At 37.8% G+C, this 16,929-nt stretch overlaps 1 protein-coding gene across 2 annotated transcripts in view; it reads left to right on the forward strand.

Annotated features, from left to right (window-relative positions):
- Nucleotides 1–15,435, forward strand: part of UBXN7 (UBX domain protein 7) — a 59,288-nt gene extending 43,853 nt beyond the window's left edge. For both annotated transcript variants that reach the window (XM_026495755.4, XM_026495765.4), the window contains 3 exons: nucleotides 4,727–5,120; nucleotides 5,246–5,325; nucleotides 7,071–15,435. In XM_026495755.4, the coding sequence (XP_026351540.2) occupies nucleotides 4,727–5,120; nucleotides 5,246–5,325; nucleotides 7,071–7,232 (636 nt within the window). In that variant the 3' untranslated portion in view covers nucleotides 7,233–15,435. The remainder of the gene's footprint in view (nucleotides 1–4,726; nucleotides 5,121–5,245; nucleotides 5,326–7,070) is intronic.
- The last annotated feature ends 1,494 nt before the right edge of the window (nucleotides 15,436–16,929 follow it).

A 16,929-nucleotide genomic window follows, 5' to 3' on the forward strand; every position in this document is an offset into this window, starting at 1 on the left:
GGTCATGCTCAGCACAGAGTCTGCTTGGGATTCTTTCCCCCTCCTTTTTTCCTCTCCCTGCCCCCCCACCCCCGTGTGCTTACTCGTGCTCTCTTTCTCTCTCTCTAAAATAGTTAAAATCTTTTTTTAAAAAGTTACAGCTTTATGAAGCATAGTTAATGTGCAATAAATAGCATGTTTAACATATACAAATTACAGTTTTTGATATGAGTATCTTTTCATGTGCTTTTATGCTTTCTCTCGTTTGGTAAAGTGTTTACTCAGATCTCCGGCTTATTTTTTTATTGAGTTGTATGTCTCTTACTGGGTTGTAAGAGTTCCTTAGATATAAGCCTTTGTTGAACATATGGTCTGCATATATTTTCTCCTAGTCTGTTGCTCACTTACTCATTTCATAGCAGTCTTTTGAAGAGCAAATTTTAAAATTTTCATGAAATCCAGTTCATAAACTTTTCTTTTATACTTTGTGCTTTTTGTCTCTTATCTAAGAAATCTTAGCCTAACCCGAGATTTTATCCCATGTTTTTTATATTTTAGCTCTTAAGTCGGTGATCCATTTTGAATTAATTTTTGTATATGGTGTCAGGATAGAGTCGACTTGGGGTTTTTTGTTTGTCCGCATATGGCTGTACACTTATTCTGGCACCTTTTCTTAAAAAACACTATCCTTTACCCCATTGAATTGCCCTTTGCACCTTTGTCAAAAAATGATCATATATATGTGTAGGTTTATGGGCTCTTTTCGAATGATGTCTTTCTTTACACAATTATATTCTGTCTTAATGATTACTGTAGTTTTATAAGTCTTGAAATTGCATGGTATAAATTCTTCAACTTTGTTCTTTATAGTTTGTTTTGTTATTTCAGGTCCTTTGTGTTTCCATGCAAGGTTTTTTTTTTAATTTTTCAAATTTTTAAATTTTTATCATGGGAAGGATCTACGGCAGAGAGATCCACATAAGCTTTATTTATTTATTTATTTGTTTGTTTATTTACTTATTTTTAAGCTTATTTATTTTGGCAATCTCCATACCCAGTGGGGTCTCAGACTCACAGCCCTGAGAGTAAGAGTGGCATGCTTTTCTGACAAAGTGCCCCAAGATCCACGTAAGTTTTAGAATCAGTTTATCACTTTCCACAAGGAAAGCTGCTGGTATTTTGATTGGATTTGCATTGGCTTTATGGATCATTTTGGGGAAGATTAACATCCTAACAATATTGAGTATTCAAATCTATGATCTGTCTATTTATTTGTCTTAAATTCCTTCTCAGCAGTGTTTCACAGTTTTTGTATATTGCCTTTGTAGCCTACAGCCTTCCTAAATTTTCTTATTAGTTCTAGTAGCTTTTTTGTAGATGGTTGTGTTGTCAGCATATAAAGACTTACTTTATTTCCTCCTTTCCAGTCTCTATACCTTTTTCTTATGTAGGACCTCCAGTACAAAGTTAAATAGAGATTGTGAGATTAGACATCCTTGACTTGCTTCTGGTGGTAGGATGAAAGTATTCACTCTCTTCATCATTAACTTTGACGTTAGCTATGTTTCTTATAGTTTATCAGGTTGAGGGAAGTTTCCTTCTGTTCCTAGTTTGCTGAGTTTTTATCATGAGGGGATTCTGTCAGAAGATTTGTTACATCTGTTCAGATGAACATTGGTTTTCTTTTTTATTGAATTCTATTGGTTAGCTTTTTAATGTTAAACCAGCCTTGCATTCCTGGGCTAAAACTTACTTGGTTATCAGTGCATTACTTTTTCATGTATTGTTGGGTTTGATTTGCTAAAATTTTGTCAGGAATTCTTGGGTCTGTGTTTATGAAGGATATTGGTTTGTAGTTTCTTTGTCTTTTGTCTTCCTTGTGATGTCTTTGACTAGTTTTGGTATAAGGTTAATGCTGGCTTCACAGTGAATTGGGAAGTGTTTCTATCACTTCTGTTTTCAGGAAGAGTTTGTGTAAAATTGATATTGTTTCTTTTTTTTTAAGATTTTATTTATTAGAGAGAGAGAGTGAGCGAAAGTGAGCACGAGCAGAGGGAAAGGGTAGAGGGAGAAGCAGACTCTCCACTGAGCAGGGAGCCCAATGTGGGGCTCAGTCCCAGGACCCTGGGATCATGACCTGAGTCGAAGGCAGAGGCTTAACCGACTGAGCCACCCAGATGCCCTAAAATTGATATTATTTCTTCCTTAATGTTTGATGACATTTATCAGTGAAGCCATCTGGACCTAGAGCTTTGTGGGAAGTTTTAAACTACAGATTCAATTTAATTAATGGATAAAGGACTACTCAAGTATCTATTTCTTCTTTTTTTTTTAAATAATAGTTTGATTACTACACAAAGTTGGTAGGATACAATAATTTGCTATAAAATATTTACCTTAATAATCCTATTAATCCTGTTATTGGTAATTGGTGGCTTCTTTTTTTCCCTGACAGTCTGGCTAGAGGCTTATCAGGTTTATTGATTTTAAACAACCAGCTTTTGGTTGTCATGATTTTTCTTCTGTTTTCTAGGTCATTGATTTCTGTCCTTTCTCTTTTTCTTTCTGTGTAGTTTGGGTTTAATTTAATTTTCTTTTCCTGTGTGGGTACTTTTTTATTTAAGATGGAAACTTAGTCATTAATTTCAGACTTTTCTATTACATGTGTTGAGTTCTGTAATTTCTCTGTAAGTGCTTCCTTAGCACTTCCATACCATGTTTTTTTTCTAGCTGCAAGGGAAACTGATAATTGGAATTTTTTGGCTGGACATGTTTTCTTTTATAGACACGATTAGGATTCTGTAAGTAAGAAATCAGAGGAAAATGGATATTGGATAGGAAGCCAGTAGTGTGTGCTGTGGAGACAGTCTTTAAAATGAAGCTACATGCTGTACAATGTCATTATTGTAAACCTACAATCCACCTAAAAGCCATTGCAGGTCATGTGGGCATTTTACTTGCCTTTTCTGGTGGTAGATAACCTTAAGTTTATTTAACATTTTTTTCTTAAATTTTTTGCTTTATGATTAGCAGATAGTAAAAGTCAAAATGAGGTTCCTTTAGTTTTTTATTAGCGACCCATACATTTTTTACTTTTTTATTGTGGAAAATTATCAGCATATTCACAAGTAGAAGGAAGTTATTGAACCTCTATGTACCCGTTAACTAATTCCAGTAATCAGTGCACATGGCCGGTCTTGTTTCATTTATATCCCATCCTAGTCACATTATTTTGAAACAAGTCTCAGAATTCATTTTTTCATTCATTAATACTTTGGCATGTATCTTTAAAACATAAAGACTCTTGGGGAGCCTGGGTGGCTCAGTCGGTTAAGTGTCTGCCTTTGGCTTAGGTTGTGGTCTTGGGGTCCTGGGATGGAGCCCCGTGTGAGGCTCCCTGCTCAATGGGGAGTCTGCTTCTCCCTTTCCCTCTGCCTGCCGCTCCCCCTGCTTGTGCTTTTTCTCTCTCTTCTCTCTCAAATAAATGAATAAAATCTTTAAAAAAAAAGATATTCTTTATTTTTTTAAGCCACAATCACATTACCAGTAACATACCCTTTAAAAATTAACAGCAGTTCCTTGATATCATGAGATGTCTAGTGTTCAACTTTTGATTACCTTACAAAAATTTTTTTTTAGTAATATGAGTTAGGATCAAAATAAGTTCCACTCAGATAACCCATATTTTGTGACTCCAATCAGTTTAGTGATATTTGTGATAGAGCTTTACCTGGGGGGAAAGCTGTTGAAATTTGCATTTCTCATGATCACAATGAAACCCTTCATCATAATTAAGCTTGGGAAAACATAGTTGTTGGTTTTTCCTATCATTATCTGCTGTTTTGTTTGGGTTCTAATGCTAGAGATCTGTTAGTTTTTTTGCAAAATGATGACTGAGTTTGTTGATATCCTTCTCTGTGTCAAAACAGTGCTAGTTGAAGAATATAGTGACAAGCAAGGTAGACATCCTTTTCTGTGTTGAGTCATTTTTTTTTTAAAGATCTTATTTATTTATTTGACAAAGAGAGACAGCCAGCGAGAGAGGGAACACAAGCAGGGGGAGTGGGAGAGGAAGAAGCAGGCTCCTAGCAGAGGAGCCTGATGTGGGGCTCGATCCCAGAACGCCGGGATCACGCCCTGAGCTGAAGGCAGACGCTTAACGACTGCGCCACCCAGCCGCCCCTGTGTTGAGTCATTTTTAAAAACTAGTGTTTTGGCTTTATATTTAAAAGCTAATTCTTTTATTTTTCTGGGCTGGAAATAAACTGTTTTCTTGATTCTATTCATTTTTATATAAAGGAAACCTGTGCTTGCAACACCATTATGCCAGGTGGTAGGATGGTTATTTTTGTTTTTAAAATACACATTCCAGCTTGGCCATGTAAGACAAAGTTGTTGCACGCAAATAGCTTAAAATTTAGTAAAGACATATATTCAGCAGAAAATAATATTGGCAAGCTGACTGTTACATTTCTTTTCTTTTTCTAGATTTTATTTATTTGAGAGAGGGAGAGAGGACAAGCAGGGAAAGGGAGAAGCAGGCTCTTCGCTGAGCAGGGAGCCTAGTGTGGGGCTCAGTCACAGGACCCTGGGATCATGTCCTGAACCAAAGGCAGACGCTTAACTGACTGAGCCACCCAGGCACCTTGACTATTAAGTTTATTATGTTCTGTTCGACTTTATCTATTTTTTTGGTTTAACTGTTTTCTTTTTCTTTCCGCCCATGTTTTATGACTGCATCTCGCAGGAGAGCCTTATAGATGCAAGTGAAGACAGCCAGTTAGAAGCTGCCATCAGAGCCTCCTTGCAAGAGACACACTTTGATTCAACACAGACAAAACAGGATAGCCGTTCAGATGAAGAATCTGAATCTGAACTTTTTTCTGGCAGTGAGGAGTTCATATCCGTTTGTGGCTCTGATGAAGAAGAGGAGATAGAGAATCTTGCCAAGTCCAGGAAATCTCCCCACAAAGATTTGGGGCATAGAAAAGAGGAGAATAGAAGGCCGCTGACTGAACCCCCAGCCAGAACTGAGCCTGGAACAGCCGCAAACCACCAAGGATTGCCAGCTGTGGATTCAGAAATATTGGAGATGTCACCTGAAAAATCAGATGGAATAGTGGAGGGCATAGATGTAAATGGTGAGTTACATTCTAAACCTGCTTCACTTAAAACTTGAATGTTACTGAAGGGCTTTATTTATTGGTTGAAGTTAGTCTTCTGTCTTAAGTTCTTCTTCTTATTATTTTTTTAACCCTTCCTTTAGGACCAAAAGCACAGCTGATGTTACGGTATCCAGATGGAAAAAGGGAACAGATCACTCTTCCAGAGCAAGCTAAACTGTTGGTAAGTATATCTAATTGGAGGTGTTTACTTGAAGCAGAGAAACTAATTGGCATAATTGGCTTTATGATTCTCTGAAATTGATGGTATTCAGTCTGGCCTCTAACTGGAAACTTAACTGTGATGAATCTTCGGATTACTTTGTTCCCTTCTCAAGTTATCTTAGGCAAGTCACAGAGGGTTTGTCCAGTCAAGATTTTCTATTCCATGGCTGCATGGGATAGAAACCCAACTGAAATTATTACCTGGAAAAAGGGAGCGGGGTTATTTGAAGATTCTACTGGGGCTCCTGGGTGTCCTAGTAGCTGAACCTCCAAAGTGGTTAAGAACCAAAATTGTTTTTCTGTGTGTTTCTCTCATGGGGCCTGTTTTGTTTCCCTTTTGCGATTTTCTGCTTCACAGCATTCTTCTTTCTATATAGTGGTGGGTTTTGTTGGCCTCTCATCTTGTACGTGGTTCATCTTAGTGATGCTGAGGGCTTTTTAGTCTAAAGTCCACAGCTAATGGGCCTTCCCTCTGTTTCTGACTCCTGGAAAAGAGAATGGGTCTGACTAGCTTAGCTTAGCCTATGAGTGAATCGCCCTTGGGTCAGGTATTCATACCTAGCCACTTGCTGTGGCTGGAGATAATTCATCTGATTCTTCAAGACTGTATGACTGAAGTGCAAGAAGGTTCTGGTTGCCAGTGCTGATACCCAGAACTGTCTTCCCGGTCTAGTATTTGGATGGGAATGGGAGATGAGATCATGGCTAGAGCAAGCATAGATCACTTCTTTGGGAAGTTTGGTTGTGAAGCTAGAGGGAGAGCATAGGCGATAATCAGAGGGGAAAAATGATTGAAGGAGAGACTGAGCATGTTTAAGTCTGATAGGAAGCATCTGTAGAGAGTGAGATATTGAAGATACCTATAAAAGGGGATATCGTAGTGGCACGGTTTCTGAGAAGGCAAGAAGGGATTCAGCGCACAGGTGACATGAATGTCTGTAGGTGGACTGAAGGACGTATCTTTGATAAAAGGGAAAAAATTGGTAAAATGTTTAAAAAGAGGACAGTAACTTTACAAATAGAAATTGAGTTTATGTTTATTTGGGAGACAAACATAATCCTGTATATTTCAGTATCACTTACTGGCCCTAAACTATTGGATACAGATTTATTATCTCCCCTTCTAAAGAGTTACATTGGCCCTTCCACAAGGGTAAGCTTTGGTTATGTGAAAGAATAACTTAAACTCGGGACGCTTGGGTGGCTCAGTAGATTAAGCATCTGCCTTCAGCTCAGGTCGTGATCCAGGGTCTTGGGATTGAGTTCTGCATTGGGCTCCCTGCTCAGCAGGGAGTCTGCTTCTCCCTCTGCCCCTACCCCAACTTGTGCTGTTTCTCTCGCTCGCTCTCTCAAATAAATAAATACAATCTTTAAAAAAAAAAAAAATTTAGGGGCACCCGGGTGGCACAGCGGTTAAGCGTCTGCCTTCGGCTCAGGGCGTGATCCTGGCGTTAGGGGATCGAGCCCCACATCAGGCTCCTCTGCTAGGAGCCTGCTTCTTCCTCTCCCACTCTCCCTGCTTGTGTTCCCTCTCTCGCTGGCTGTCTCTATCTCTGTCAAATAAATAAATAAAATCTTTAAAAAAAATTAAAATTCACATCTTATCTGATATGATAGAAAGGAATATAAGATATTTAATTCTTTAATATATTCTTTCTTTTTTATTTCTACCTAACAGCTCTGTCTTTCTCTTATTTTTCATAGGCTTTGGTGAAGCACGTCCAGTCTAAAGGATATCCAAATGAACGTTTTGAACTTCTCACCAACTTCCCTCGAAGGAAACTCTCTCATCTGGACTATGACATTACATTACAGGAGGCAGGCCTTTGTCCTCAAGAGACTGTCTTTGTACAGGAAAGAAATTAACATCATGGCCTGACCTCTCTCAGCTTACCCCTTTTTTCCCTTTCCTGTGAGATACCATGTCACTAAGTATGCATTTTGGCTCATAGGACCATAGAGCCAAAGTTGGGCAAGCAAGTCACCTGCCTTCTCTTTTATTTCTTGCTCTCTCCTATATTCAGTCTCTTTTCACCCTCCCCCAACCTTTTCACTCTTCTATTTTCTTCTTTTTCCTGCTATTCTTTCTTTCCTACCTAATCTGGTGACCAAATGGAAGTGTAAGGATTAGACCTTCTAGTACTGGCAGCAGGAAATGTGTGTTCCAATAAGTGGTCTCTTGCACGACACTTTTTTGGGATCAAATGATAATGTTACTCCTCAGACTTCTTTGGTAAAGGAATGGCTAGATTCAGAATAAGAACAACCTCCCTTTTTTATAAGCCCCATTTTTGATAGGGAAAAGAAACTCTATAACACATGTTTTGTTTTGTTGTTCATGTAAGAAATATCACGTGACAAAATATCCAGGCTTCCATTTACATGGAAACAGCATCCCTTATAATTATTGCTCATCATCTTTCAAATTTTTTTTCAACGGATTCCCATGTTCCCAGCTAGAATTATTTCCATGGTATGTGTTATTGGCAGAATGAGTGTTAAATGTCGGGTGAGTAGCATGGGGTGGCTTTCAATATCCTAGCCTAAAACAGCTTTCTTCATTATTACTTTATAAACTGTATTGATCCTGCTAGTCCTGAAACGGACATTTAGGGAGGCTGTTGTGGTGATTGGGTTAGGAAGGTGCTTGCTGTTTTTGCCAGTACAGCATATTAGTTCCTTTGGCCCTTCCATTGTTTGGGTCCACAAGTGATCTGTGGGAAGGCAGCTGTTCAATAATCATGCAGTACAGTGGCTTATAGTTGTAACCACTATGGTTATTGATTGTCCTATGTGCTTTAAGGCATACTTATGTATGTCCCGGGGGAAAAGAAGAAGATGCAGCTGAGAGTTGCTAGCCATGTTCCTACGGTTAGAAAGAAGGATTCATTTTTTTACCCCTGGTTGGAATAGTTTCTAAAAGGCTCTGGTGACCAAATGAGCTTAATTCCTCTACTGTTTTCTTACAAAAGGTGTCAAAACTGAAAACCTCTGTAAGGGGAAAACCTTTAAATTCAATTTATAAGACAACGTTTAGTAAGGGAGGTGGAGAAGATTGTCAGCAATCTTCAGGTGTTGTGGGGTTTTTCTGCCAGCAGAAGCCACATTCAAAATGTAGTTGGTGAAGGCTTGTTTCAGTATTATGTAGAAGAGGCCATCTTGAATCTGTGTAATACTGTTTGACTTATCACCTTCACCGTATGCTCAATTCTTATTTTGAGCTTTAAATAGAGTCCTCTGAAGGGGTAATAATGATTCTGGTGGCAAAATCAGAATTTTAACCTTGTTACATTGAATGGGCCTGTTTTGTCAATTGGGGATTTGGATCGATTGATTCTTCTACTTGAGGAACATAAATTGCTATTGCTCAGAGACCTTTAGGTTCCCATCTACTTTAAGGTCACTCTCTTGGCAACTAGGGGATTAAAAAAAAAGATGCTTATGTGTTGCTACTACACAATTAGAGACTGTGGTTTCTAATGGTTGGATTTAGAGGGACCCTTCCTAAAGAATGAGTTATGTATCTCCTCAAGGAAATCATGGAAAATTCTGTTTATTCTTCAGTGAGTCCTTTTGAATTAATGTTCTTACATTTTTTTCTAAGTCTGTGTAAGTGCTTATGTATAAGTATATAATTGTATAAATATTTATAAATATATTTATATAATTACAATTTCATTTATACCTTGAGTCAAAGTTCTCTCTTTAGATTGGTGACTGAGTAATACCATTTCGGTGTTTTTTCATAGGCTCTCGAGTAACTTAGCAACTTCTGATTTATTGAGGAAACATGGTTTTCATGTTAATTCCTCAATTGTATCTCTGAACTTGGATAATATACTTGCTGTCTGAGGAATAGAGCTATATACTAGCAAAGGTGCAGTAGAGGGTTAAAAAACTGTTGGTAGTAGACAAGGTGAGAAATCTAAAAATTCAGGGAGGCACAGGGTAAGAACTGAGGGTATGCCCAGCTTTGGTGCTGTGATGGCACCTATCCATTCTCAGCAGAGTCACAGCTAAAGCCCAAATCTGTCAAAAATGTGAAGTCAAGAATTTTCCCTGTGGGACTCTTTCATTCTTTCACTTACTAACTTCTCTTTATAAAACATATCTCAAGAACCTGAGACATGTTCATTAATGATAGGATGTAGTTCTACCTTTTTGATGAGGTCAGCCGTGGCATATCCATTTATGAGAAACCAAAGTGACTTTTTCAACTTGGATTACTGTGAGATGACCGAGTATATATAAAATGATTTAAGTAAGCATATCAGAGACTTAGGGCATGAGATGCTGATCCCGCTTAGATCCAACTGGTGTGTTTAGAGTACAAGATGTAGAGGGTTTTATTTTATTTTGAGGCAGAAGTGTAATTATCCTGGGCTGGATATAGAGGCCCGTGAGGGAGGAATTACGGATTACACATGGGAAGAGTAAGTAAGGAGTATTGCTTCGCTCATGAACTTAATTCATTAAAGGAGTACGCTTCCTCCAGTTTGTCTTTTTTCCTCTGCAAATTCCTTTGCTCTGTGGAGGATTTTATTGAATAGATTAAATGAGGCTAGTAAGATTAGTTAAAAATAGTTGTTCCTCTTAGGTATTGGAAATGGCTCGGAAGAAAAAGTGGGGAGGAAAAGGACAAGATAGAGTTTGAGAGTGACAAACAAATACAGGGAGATGGAATGAAAACAAGTTGGGGGGGGAAAGTGACAGGAAACACCTTTTGAATTTGGTTTAGAAAGGAACCAGAGAAGAGAGAGAACAGCCAAATGAGGGAAGAATGGGGAACTAATTTTGAGTAACTAGCATGTGCTAGGCACTTTCTGTGCCTTTTCTTCTTTAATCTTGTAAGAGCTCTACAAAATGTATATTTTATATTCTCCCTATTTTGTAGCTAGGACAAAATTGAAGTTTAGAGAACCTGGTCAGGATATCACAGCTAGTAATTGGCAAAATCGAAATTGGCATCCAGAATCCATGCTGTTTTCACTCCCTTGCTGTTGTCTCTTACAACAGGGGAATCAGTTTACTGAAAAGGTTATCTCCCTGTTGTTTGGCTCTGTAAATTACCATTTGCTTTTATTTCCTTAAAGCTTGTGGGATTTGCACTATGCCTATAAATTCTTATTTACACCACTGTTTTGAGGGACTGACTATTGCTTTTTAAAAAAATGATGCACTGATAAAAATGTGAAAGGAAAATATGTGGCATTATTTGCCAAGAATAAATGGAAAGGATAAAAAATATTTTTATCTTTTTTTAAACCATTTTTGGGAAAAGATATAGTTATCTTTTCTTTGTCCCATCCATACCAGATTATTGAACTCTCTATGTGTATGTTTTTAAATCTCCTGTAACATTTTACTTCCTTGACTCTAGAAAGTCAACAAGTATTTATTGAGTCCTTAATCAAAGTTGGAAATATCTTGAGGTCTAACACCTGGTTTCTTCTGTTTTATCCAGTTGGAAAGATACACTACACATGAGATAATTGAAGAACATGTAAATGCTTACCTTTCTGGTGCTGAACTAGAATTACAATACAAGTTTAGAAAGGGGAAAGGCTTGCGTAGGCTTTCATTAGGAAAGTCCACAAAAAAAATAAAACCGAAAAGTGGCAAACGCCGTAGCTCAAAGTTTTTGACTCACCTATATTCATTCTTTAGTTCCACCTGGCGTAACTACTAGATTTAGGGCATGACGTTTATCTGTAAGGTACACCCAGCACCCAAGTAGGAAAGGATTATTGATCCTAGGACTAAAGATTTTAGCTAGCAAGAATCTCACTTGGACACTTAGGAAAATACCAGAGGGAGCCACTAGCAACTGGAAAGTGAAGGAAAGATTTAAGTTCTCTCCCCAGGTACAAATCAGATGTATAAAGGGGGCACTGTTTGTAGGCATAAGTGCACTTGGGTAACAGCTCTGCTACGAAGAGAATTGGACTAGATCAATAGTTCTCAGTCTTTTCAAAAGTAAAAGGACTTAAAATATTAAAATTTGGCAAGAGTGGGGAATTGCGGGGTTAAATATTAATAACATTAAGTCCATAGATGAAGAAAATGTAAATGTGCATATGGAATTGCAGACCCTTTGCAAAAACTCTAGGAACCCACAGATTGTAGACCACCGAATTAGATTATCTTTGAAGTCCTTTCCACTCTAAAATTTTATGCTTCTTATTTCTCCTCTTTATATTATCCCTAGGCTAATTAAAAAGGTTTTTTTTGTTAATCAGTTCCTTTGCTTTTTTTCTGTGTCCAGGTTTCATTTGCCCAGTAACTTAATCTAACCTCACTGTGATGACTAGAATCTCCAAAAGGAGAGCATCATTCTAGATCTAATAATGATCTTTTAAACACAATTCATTAAGTTAAAAAACTTCACGCTGTGTTTCTAATCAGTGTTAAGTATGACTGAAATGTAATTAATGAGAACCGATATTTCATTGACACCAGAGTTAAATTTTATTTTACCTTTGTGCTTAAACAAAGCACTTTACTGGCTGAGCAGTTGTTAGGAAATTGATTTGTGTTAAGTTGTAGAATTCACACTTGGTTTTGGCAGAAACAACTTTTTCAAGATTTAATTAGGCTGACTTTCAAAAATATTTCTTACAGAGTGTATCTCCATTATGTCATTCATATTCTGTCTCTCTCTCTCTCTCGTCCTCTTTCACTTAACTACTCAATAGTAAATCATAGGATGCTGGTCGATGAATAAGTGATGGCTTGTGTAAAACTAAATGAGAGTAGGAAGAACCAACCCTACTGATGAACATGGCAGTTTTCCAATATTACAAGCCTTGATGAAAAGGCTAAAGACAGCTTTGTCCTATGAATATTCAACTTCATTGATTTACCTTGCATAGCATATCAATTATCGTCTTGACTTGAAACTTAGTGTTGCATTGTACACAGTTTAGAGTAGTGGCAAGAAGTTTTTTCGTACAGAAAATAACAATACCAAGGCACTATCTTGATTTCTCCTGTTCTATAGAAATTTAGTGTTTCACTGACGGTTATTTTGGTCTTTGACTCACCTGTGTGTCAACACTGCTAGAGAGACAGCTTAGAATCAAGAATATTTTTTGATAGAGATTATGATGACCTTGATAGTTTTCCCATGAAGTGAACTTGTGATTAAATTATTGGATGTGATGATGAGATCATTAATTAGAAAATCTTTTCATCCTGCCTTCTCTTTTACTTTGCCATTCTCTTTTCTCGATTTTTTGGACATCCATTCACTGAAAATTAGTCATGGTTTTTAATGAAATAAGCTATGTTTAAGAAATTCCATTTCTAAGTTTGAATATGTAACATTTTAAAATTTTTTCATGGATTTAAATATAAGGGAACAACTTGAAGCAACATTTTTATAGTTCATTTTCTCTCTCTACCTAAAAATTCTCTTATTCTAAATATAGAACAGCTAGCACCGTGATACCCCGCCCCTTTCTTTGACCTACAGAACGTTGTTGTACTGCTTAGAATCTCAGTCATTCTCATAAACATGATAATTTTTGGTTCAACCCTTTCTTTGCCATATGATCTCCAAGTACAGTTGGGCAATCCAGTATGAAGTACTTCAATAAAATGATTTAGCATTTCTGAAGAGTATTTTCAAGAGATGGCAGATTTACTTGGACTGGAGATACAAATACCAATGGTAGTATTTTGCCCAAGAACAATCCCACATTAATCTCTAAATATGGGAAGTTGCCTTGTACTTAATTCTGTGCCCACAAACAGCAAATTTTTGTTATTTGCTTATTGGTATTTCCTGTATAGAGCTCAAAATGCCCTGAGATTTTATATCCCTTACAACTTAAGTTTCCAAATAGGAAGAATAGTCAATCTACATGGGACTGAGCATAAGAAAAATTTTATCTGTATCAAAACAAGTTAATCTAACTGGGCTTACCATGAATCCTTCATTTATAAGATGTGGTAAATAAATAAAATGGGAAGCATTTCAAATCATTGGATAAATTCTGACCTGGAATTATTCTCCTTTTCTTAAAATCTTTTTCATTTGCCTTTTTCATAGACTCAGTATGAGCATCGTAACTAATAAGGGAGAGATTCTTGAGCTGGAGCTATTCCCTGCCGTCCTGCTTTTCTTTCCTTTTGTCAAGCTTGCTGGCTTTAGAAGAGTACACGTCACCAGGTTCTATTTCAGAGTAATGACATTGGAATGCTGATGCTCAGTTGGGTATCTTAATGTTTTCAACAAAATGGTTTGATAGTATGTTTTTCTCAGATATCTGTGTTCTTAATAATGGAAAATATCAATAAATTAAATGGTGTGATTCAAAATATTAAATAGGTTTTTTGCCCTAATCATATGTTCATTTTTTAATAATAACTTTTTGATGATTTATTGACCTGTAAGTTAAACTTCACATGAAGTTACCATTGCCACCAGAAAATCCGCTTTTACCTGCTAATTAGAATGAAAGTACTATGTGACCTCCACTTTTCAGTTAATGAGTGTAGCAAGCTTGTACTAGGGACTGTTTACCTTACCCACTTGGGGACTTGGGCCTTGTTACTTTCTAATGTTCGTCCCTTCAGTTTTGGAAAGGCTATTTAAAACTCTTGCTGGGAAACAGACAGTAAAGCTATGATATAATCCTCTAGTCTTAGATATAGAGAAATGAGTACCAGTTGATACTAACATGATACTTAGATTTGAGGGGCTTTCATCCAAGCTTTGGCATGAATCTGTTAGATACTATTTTTTCACTCCTTTAAAGAACCTTTTCTAGAACGGTTTTCCTTTTGATTGTTAACAACTTCTAATCATCTGGTGTCTTTTTTTTTTTTTTTTTCCGACCCTTTAAGAAAAGTCCTATTTTGAGTAGGTATTGATTGTTCATGGATACTCTCCGGAGTGTTTGTAGGCTCTGTGCATGCTTTGTATGAGTTCCGTTTAAATAATGCGTTTTGAATCATCTGGGATGTCCCAATTCTGGCATGTCCTCACTACTTGTGTTTTTTAAACATTTTTCGTGTCATTTTTCAAACCTCACTTCCCATCTTATTCAGAGAGGTTAATCAAGGAATGAAATTTGTTTGGGGAATAGGGATGGGGGTGGGTTGGGGACTCGAGTGAAGTCAGCTTGGGGTGTTTGCTTTAAAGTGTTTCTCAAGCAGTTCCTAACAGTATTTAGAGATTCCCTGGGAATCCTTATTCTGGACAAAGTGGCGGTCTTAGTGAGATTTGCATTTTTAATGCAGGACAGGCTCGGAATTTAATCTGTAGTAACTTTGTTATTGAATCCAAGAAGATAATGGACAGAGACAGTGCTCCTGTTGTAGTGTTTCTGGCAAGTACTCCCTAAAGTGCACATATCGTTCTCAGTTTTCTGGGCTTTTAATCCCATGGTGCTAGGAGATATTTGTTTCTGCAGCTCTTCTCCAAAGTGGGAAGAAGGTTTGGGACCAGGGAGCAAGGGGCAACTGGATCATCCACGAAATTTTTTTGTTCACAATACACTAGAGACCCTCCTGTGTGTCTAGTAAGTGATAATTAAGGTGCCAGGGAAAGCCTTAATTAAATTTGAAGACACATGGAGGCGGTAGAAAATCTGAACTTGGAGGAGGAGAAAAGCATGCCATTAGATAAAGCAGAGCTGTAACTTCTGGCTAAGACTCAATGGAACTTCCACTTGCTCTAAAACCAGGGAAATCTTAGATAACTGGGTGTGATCTATCTATAGATACATATGCTCTATAGGTAAATATTTCTAAAAAGAGGGTCTTTCAGTTGGTGATCCTCTGGTTTTGGCTGTACCAAATTGTGAATATTCTTGCTGTGTTGTACCCAGTTGCTTTATATTGGTACTGCAACTTGAATGGGGGGTGGGGGGGCATTTGGGGTGGGGGAGGGAGGGGAGCGGGATAAGTCTTTTGAAGACATCAGCTCACTGTGCTGAGAGAGGGACCAAACTCAAGGAAACCTCTGATCTATAAATTCAACTGCTGCATTTTTTTATAAATACATGTAAATGTCCTGTTGTAATATTTGATCTTGGAAATAAAATCAAAAACTTTTCAGTATTAGTTTTTTTGGTATTGTTTTTGTGAGATAAGACTCCCTAGATATTATTTTAATTAATACAATTCAGGTTTCAAGAGCTTGCCCTCATATTCTTATGTTTAGGACACTGAAGTATTTATTGACATAGGTTAATTCATAGTCAAATTATCAAGGGTAAAGTTTGCTAGCTTCTCTGCTAGTAGTATGTTGAACATTGATGGTAATTGCTTTATAAATGTTGGTCACATCATGAAATCATTGGGGTGAGTTGGCTTTTTAAGAAAGTAGGATTCTATAATTGTCATATTTGGGCAATTCCAGCATACGGTCTTTCAGACCAGGAATAATGACTAAGGACCCAACTGAAACAAGTGAAGGAAAAAAGGAATTTTTAAATGAATGGGAGAAAAGCCAGGAGATATGATTATACTGTGTTGTAGAAATTGAGATCACTGCCCAGCTCTCAGTGTTATTCCTCTTTCTCTTGTGGAAATATTCCTCATCCCCATGCTTCAGCAACATATCCTGATGGGACTTGGCCATCTTCTTCCAAGACCCTGTCTCCCTGGCCACACGGACGGACCAAGGGGTGGGCGTAAATACTAAACTGGGCTGAGAGAGTATCGTTCCCATTCCTCCAGCCACAGAACCTTAACTAGCCTCACTGTGTGCCAAATAATAGAAATAGAGTGATGAGCAAAACACAGCCCTGTCCTCAGGGCATTTAACTTCAGTGAATACAAACAATAAACACATGAAAAATATACTGATTTGATTCAAAGACTGAAAAAAAAATTCTGCTTTATTTTATTTTTTTAAGATTTATTTGTTAGAGTGGGGGGAGGAGGAAAGGGAGAGAGAGCCTTAAGCAGACTCTGTGCTGAACACAGAGCCCAACATGGGGCTCCATCTCATGACCCAGAGATCACGACCTGAGCCGAAACCAAGAGTTGGACACTTAACCGACGGTGCCACCCAGGCGCCCCAAGAATTCTGCTCTAAATAAGATGTTGGGGAGTTAACATTTAGGCTGAGACCTTGAAGGATGCAAAGAAGGTGGCCATGCTAAGAGTAGGAGGAAAACTTCCAAGCAGAACAACTGCAGAGGCTGGGGAGCAGCAAAGTTTTTGATGGATTTGAGGTATTTAGAGAAGGCAGATGGGTCTGGCATGCAGTGAGCAAAGGGAGTGGCACAAAGTAAGTAAGAGCCAGATCATACAAGGCCTTATTAGGCCCTGGTACGGAGCGCAGATTGTGTTCCAAGTGTAATGAGAAGCCATTATTATGTGGACAGTGAATTGGAGGAGAGCAAGAGCAGAGACGGTTGCAATGATCAAACTGTAAAACAGAGATCACCTGGGCCAGAGAGTGACAGCAACTGGGAAGTAGTGTATAGAGTAGACCTGCATTATGAAGGTAGAACTGGAAAGACTTAAATGTGGGGGAGTGAAGGAAAGCAAACTCAAGAACGACTCATTTCTGGCTGTGGGTAAGTAGCAGTGTCATCACTGAGGT

Source organism: Ursus arctos, unplaced genomic scaffold (assembly GCF_023065955.2).
Source record: "Ursus arctos isolate Adak ecotype North America unplaced genomic scaffold, UrsArc2.0 scaffold_4, whole genome shotgun sequence".
Lineage (NCBI taxonomy): Eukaryota > Metazoa > Chordata > Mammalia > Carnivora > Ursidae > Ursus > Ursus arctos.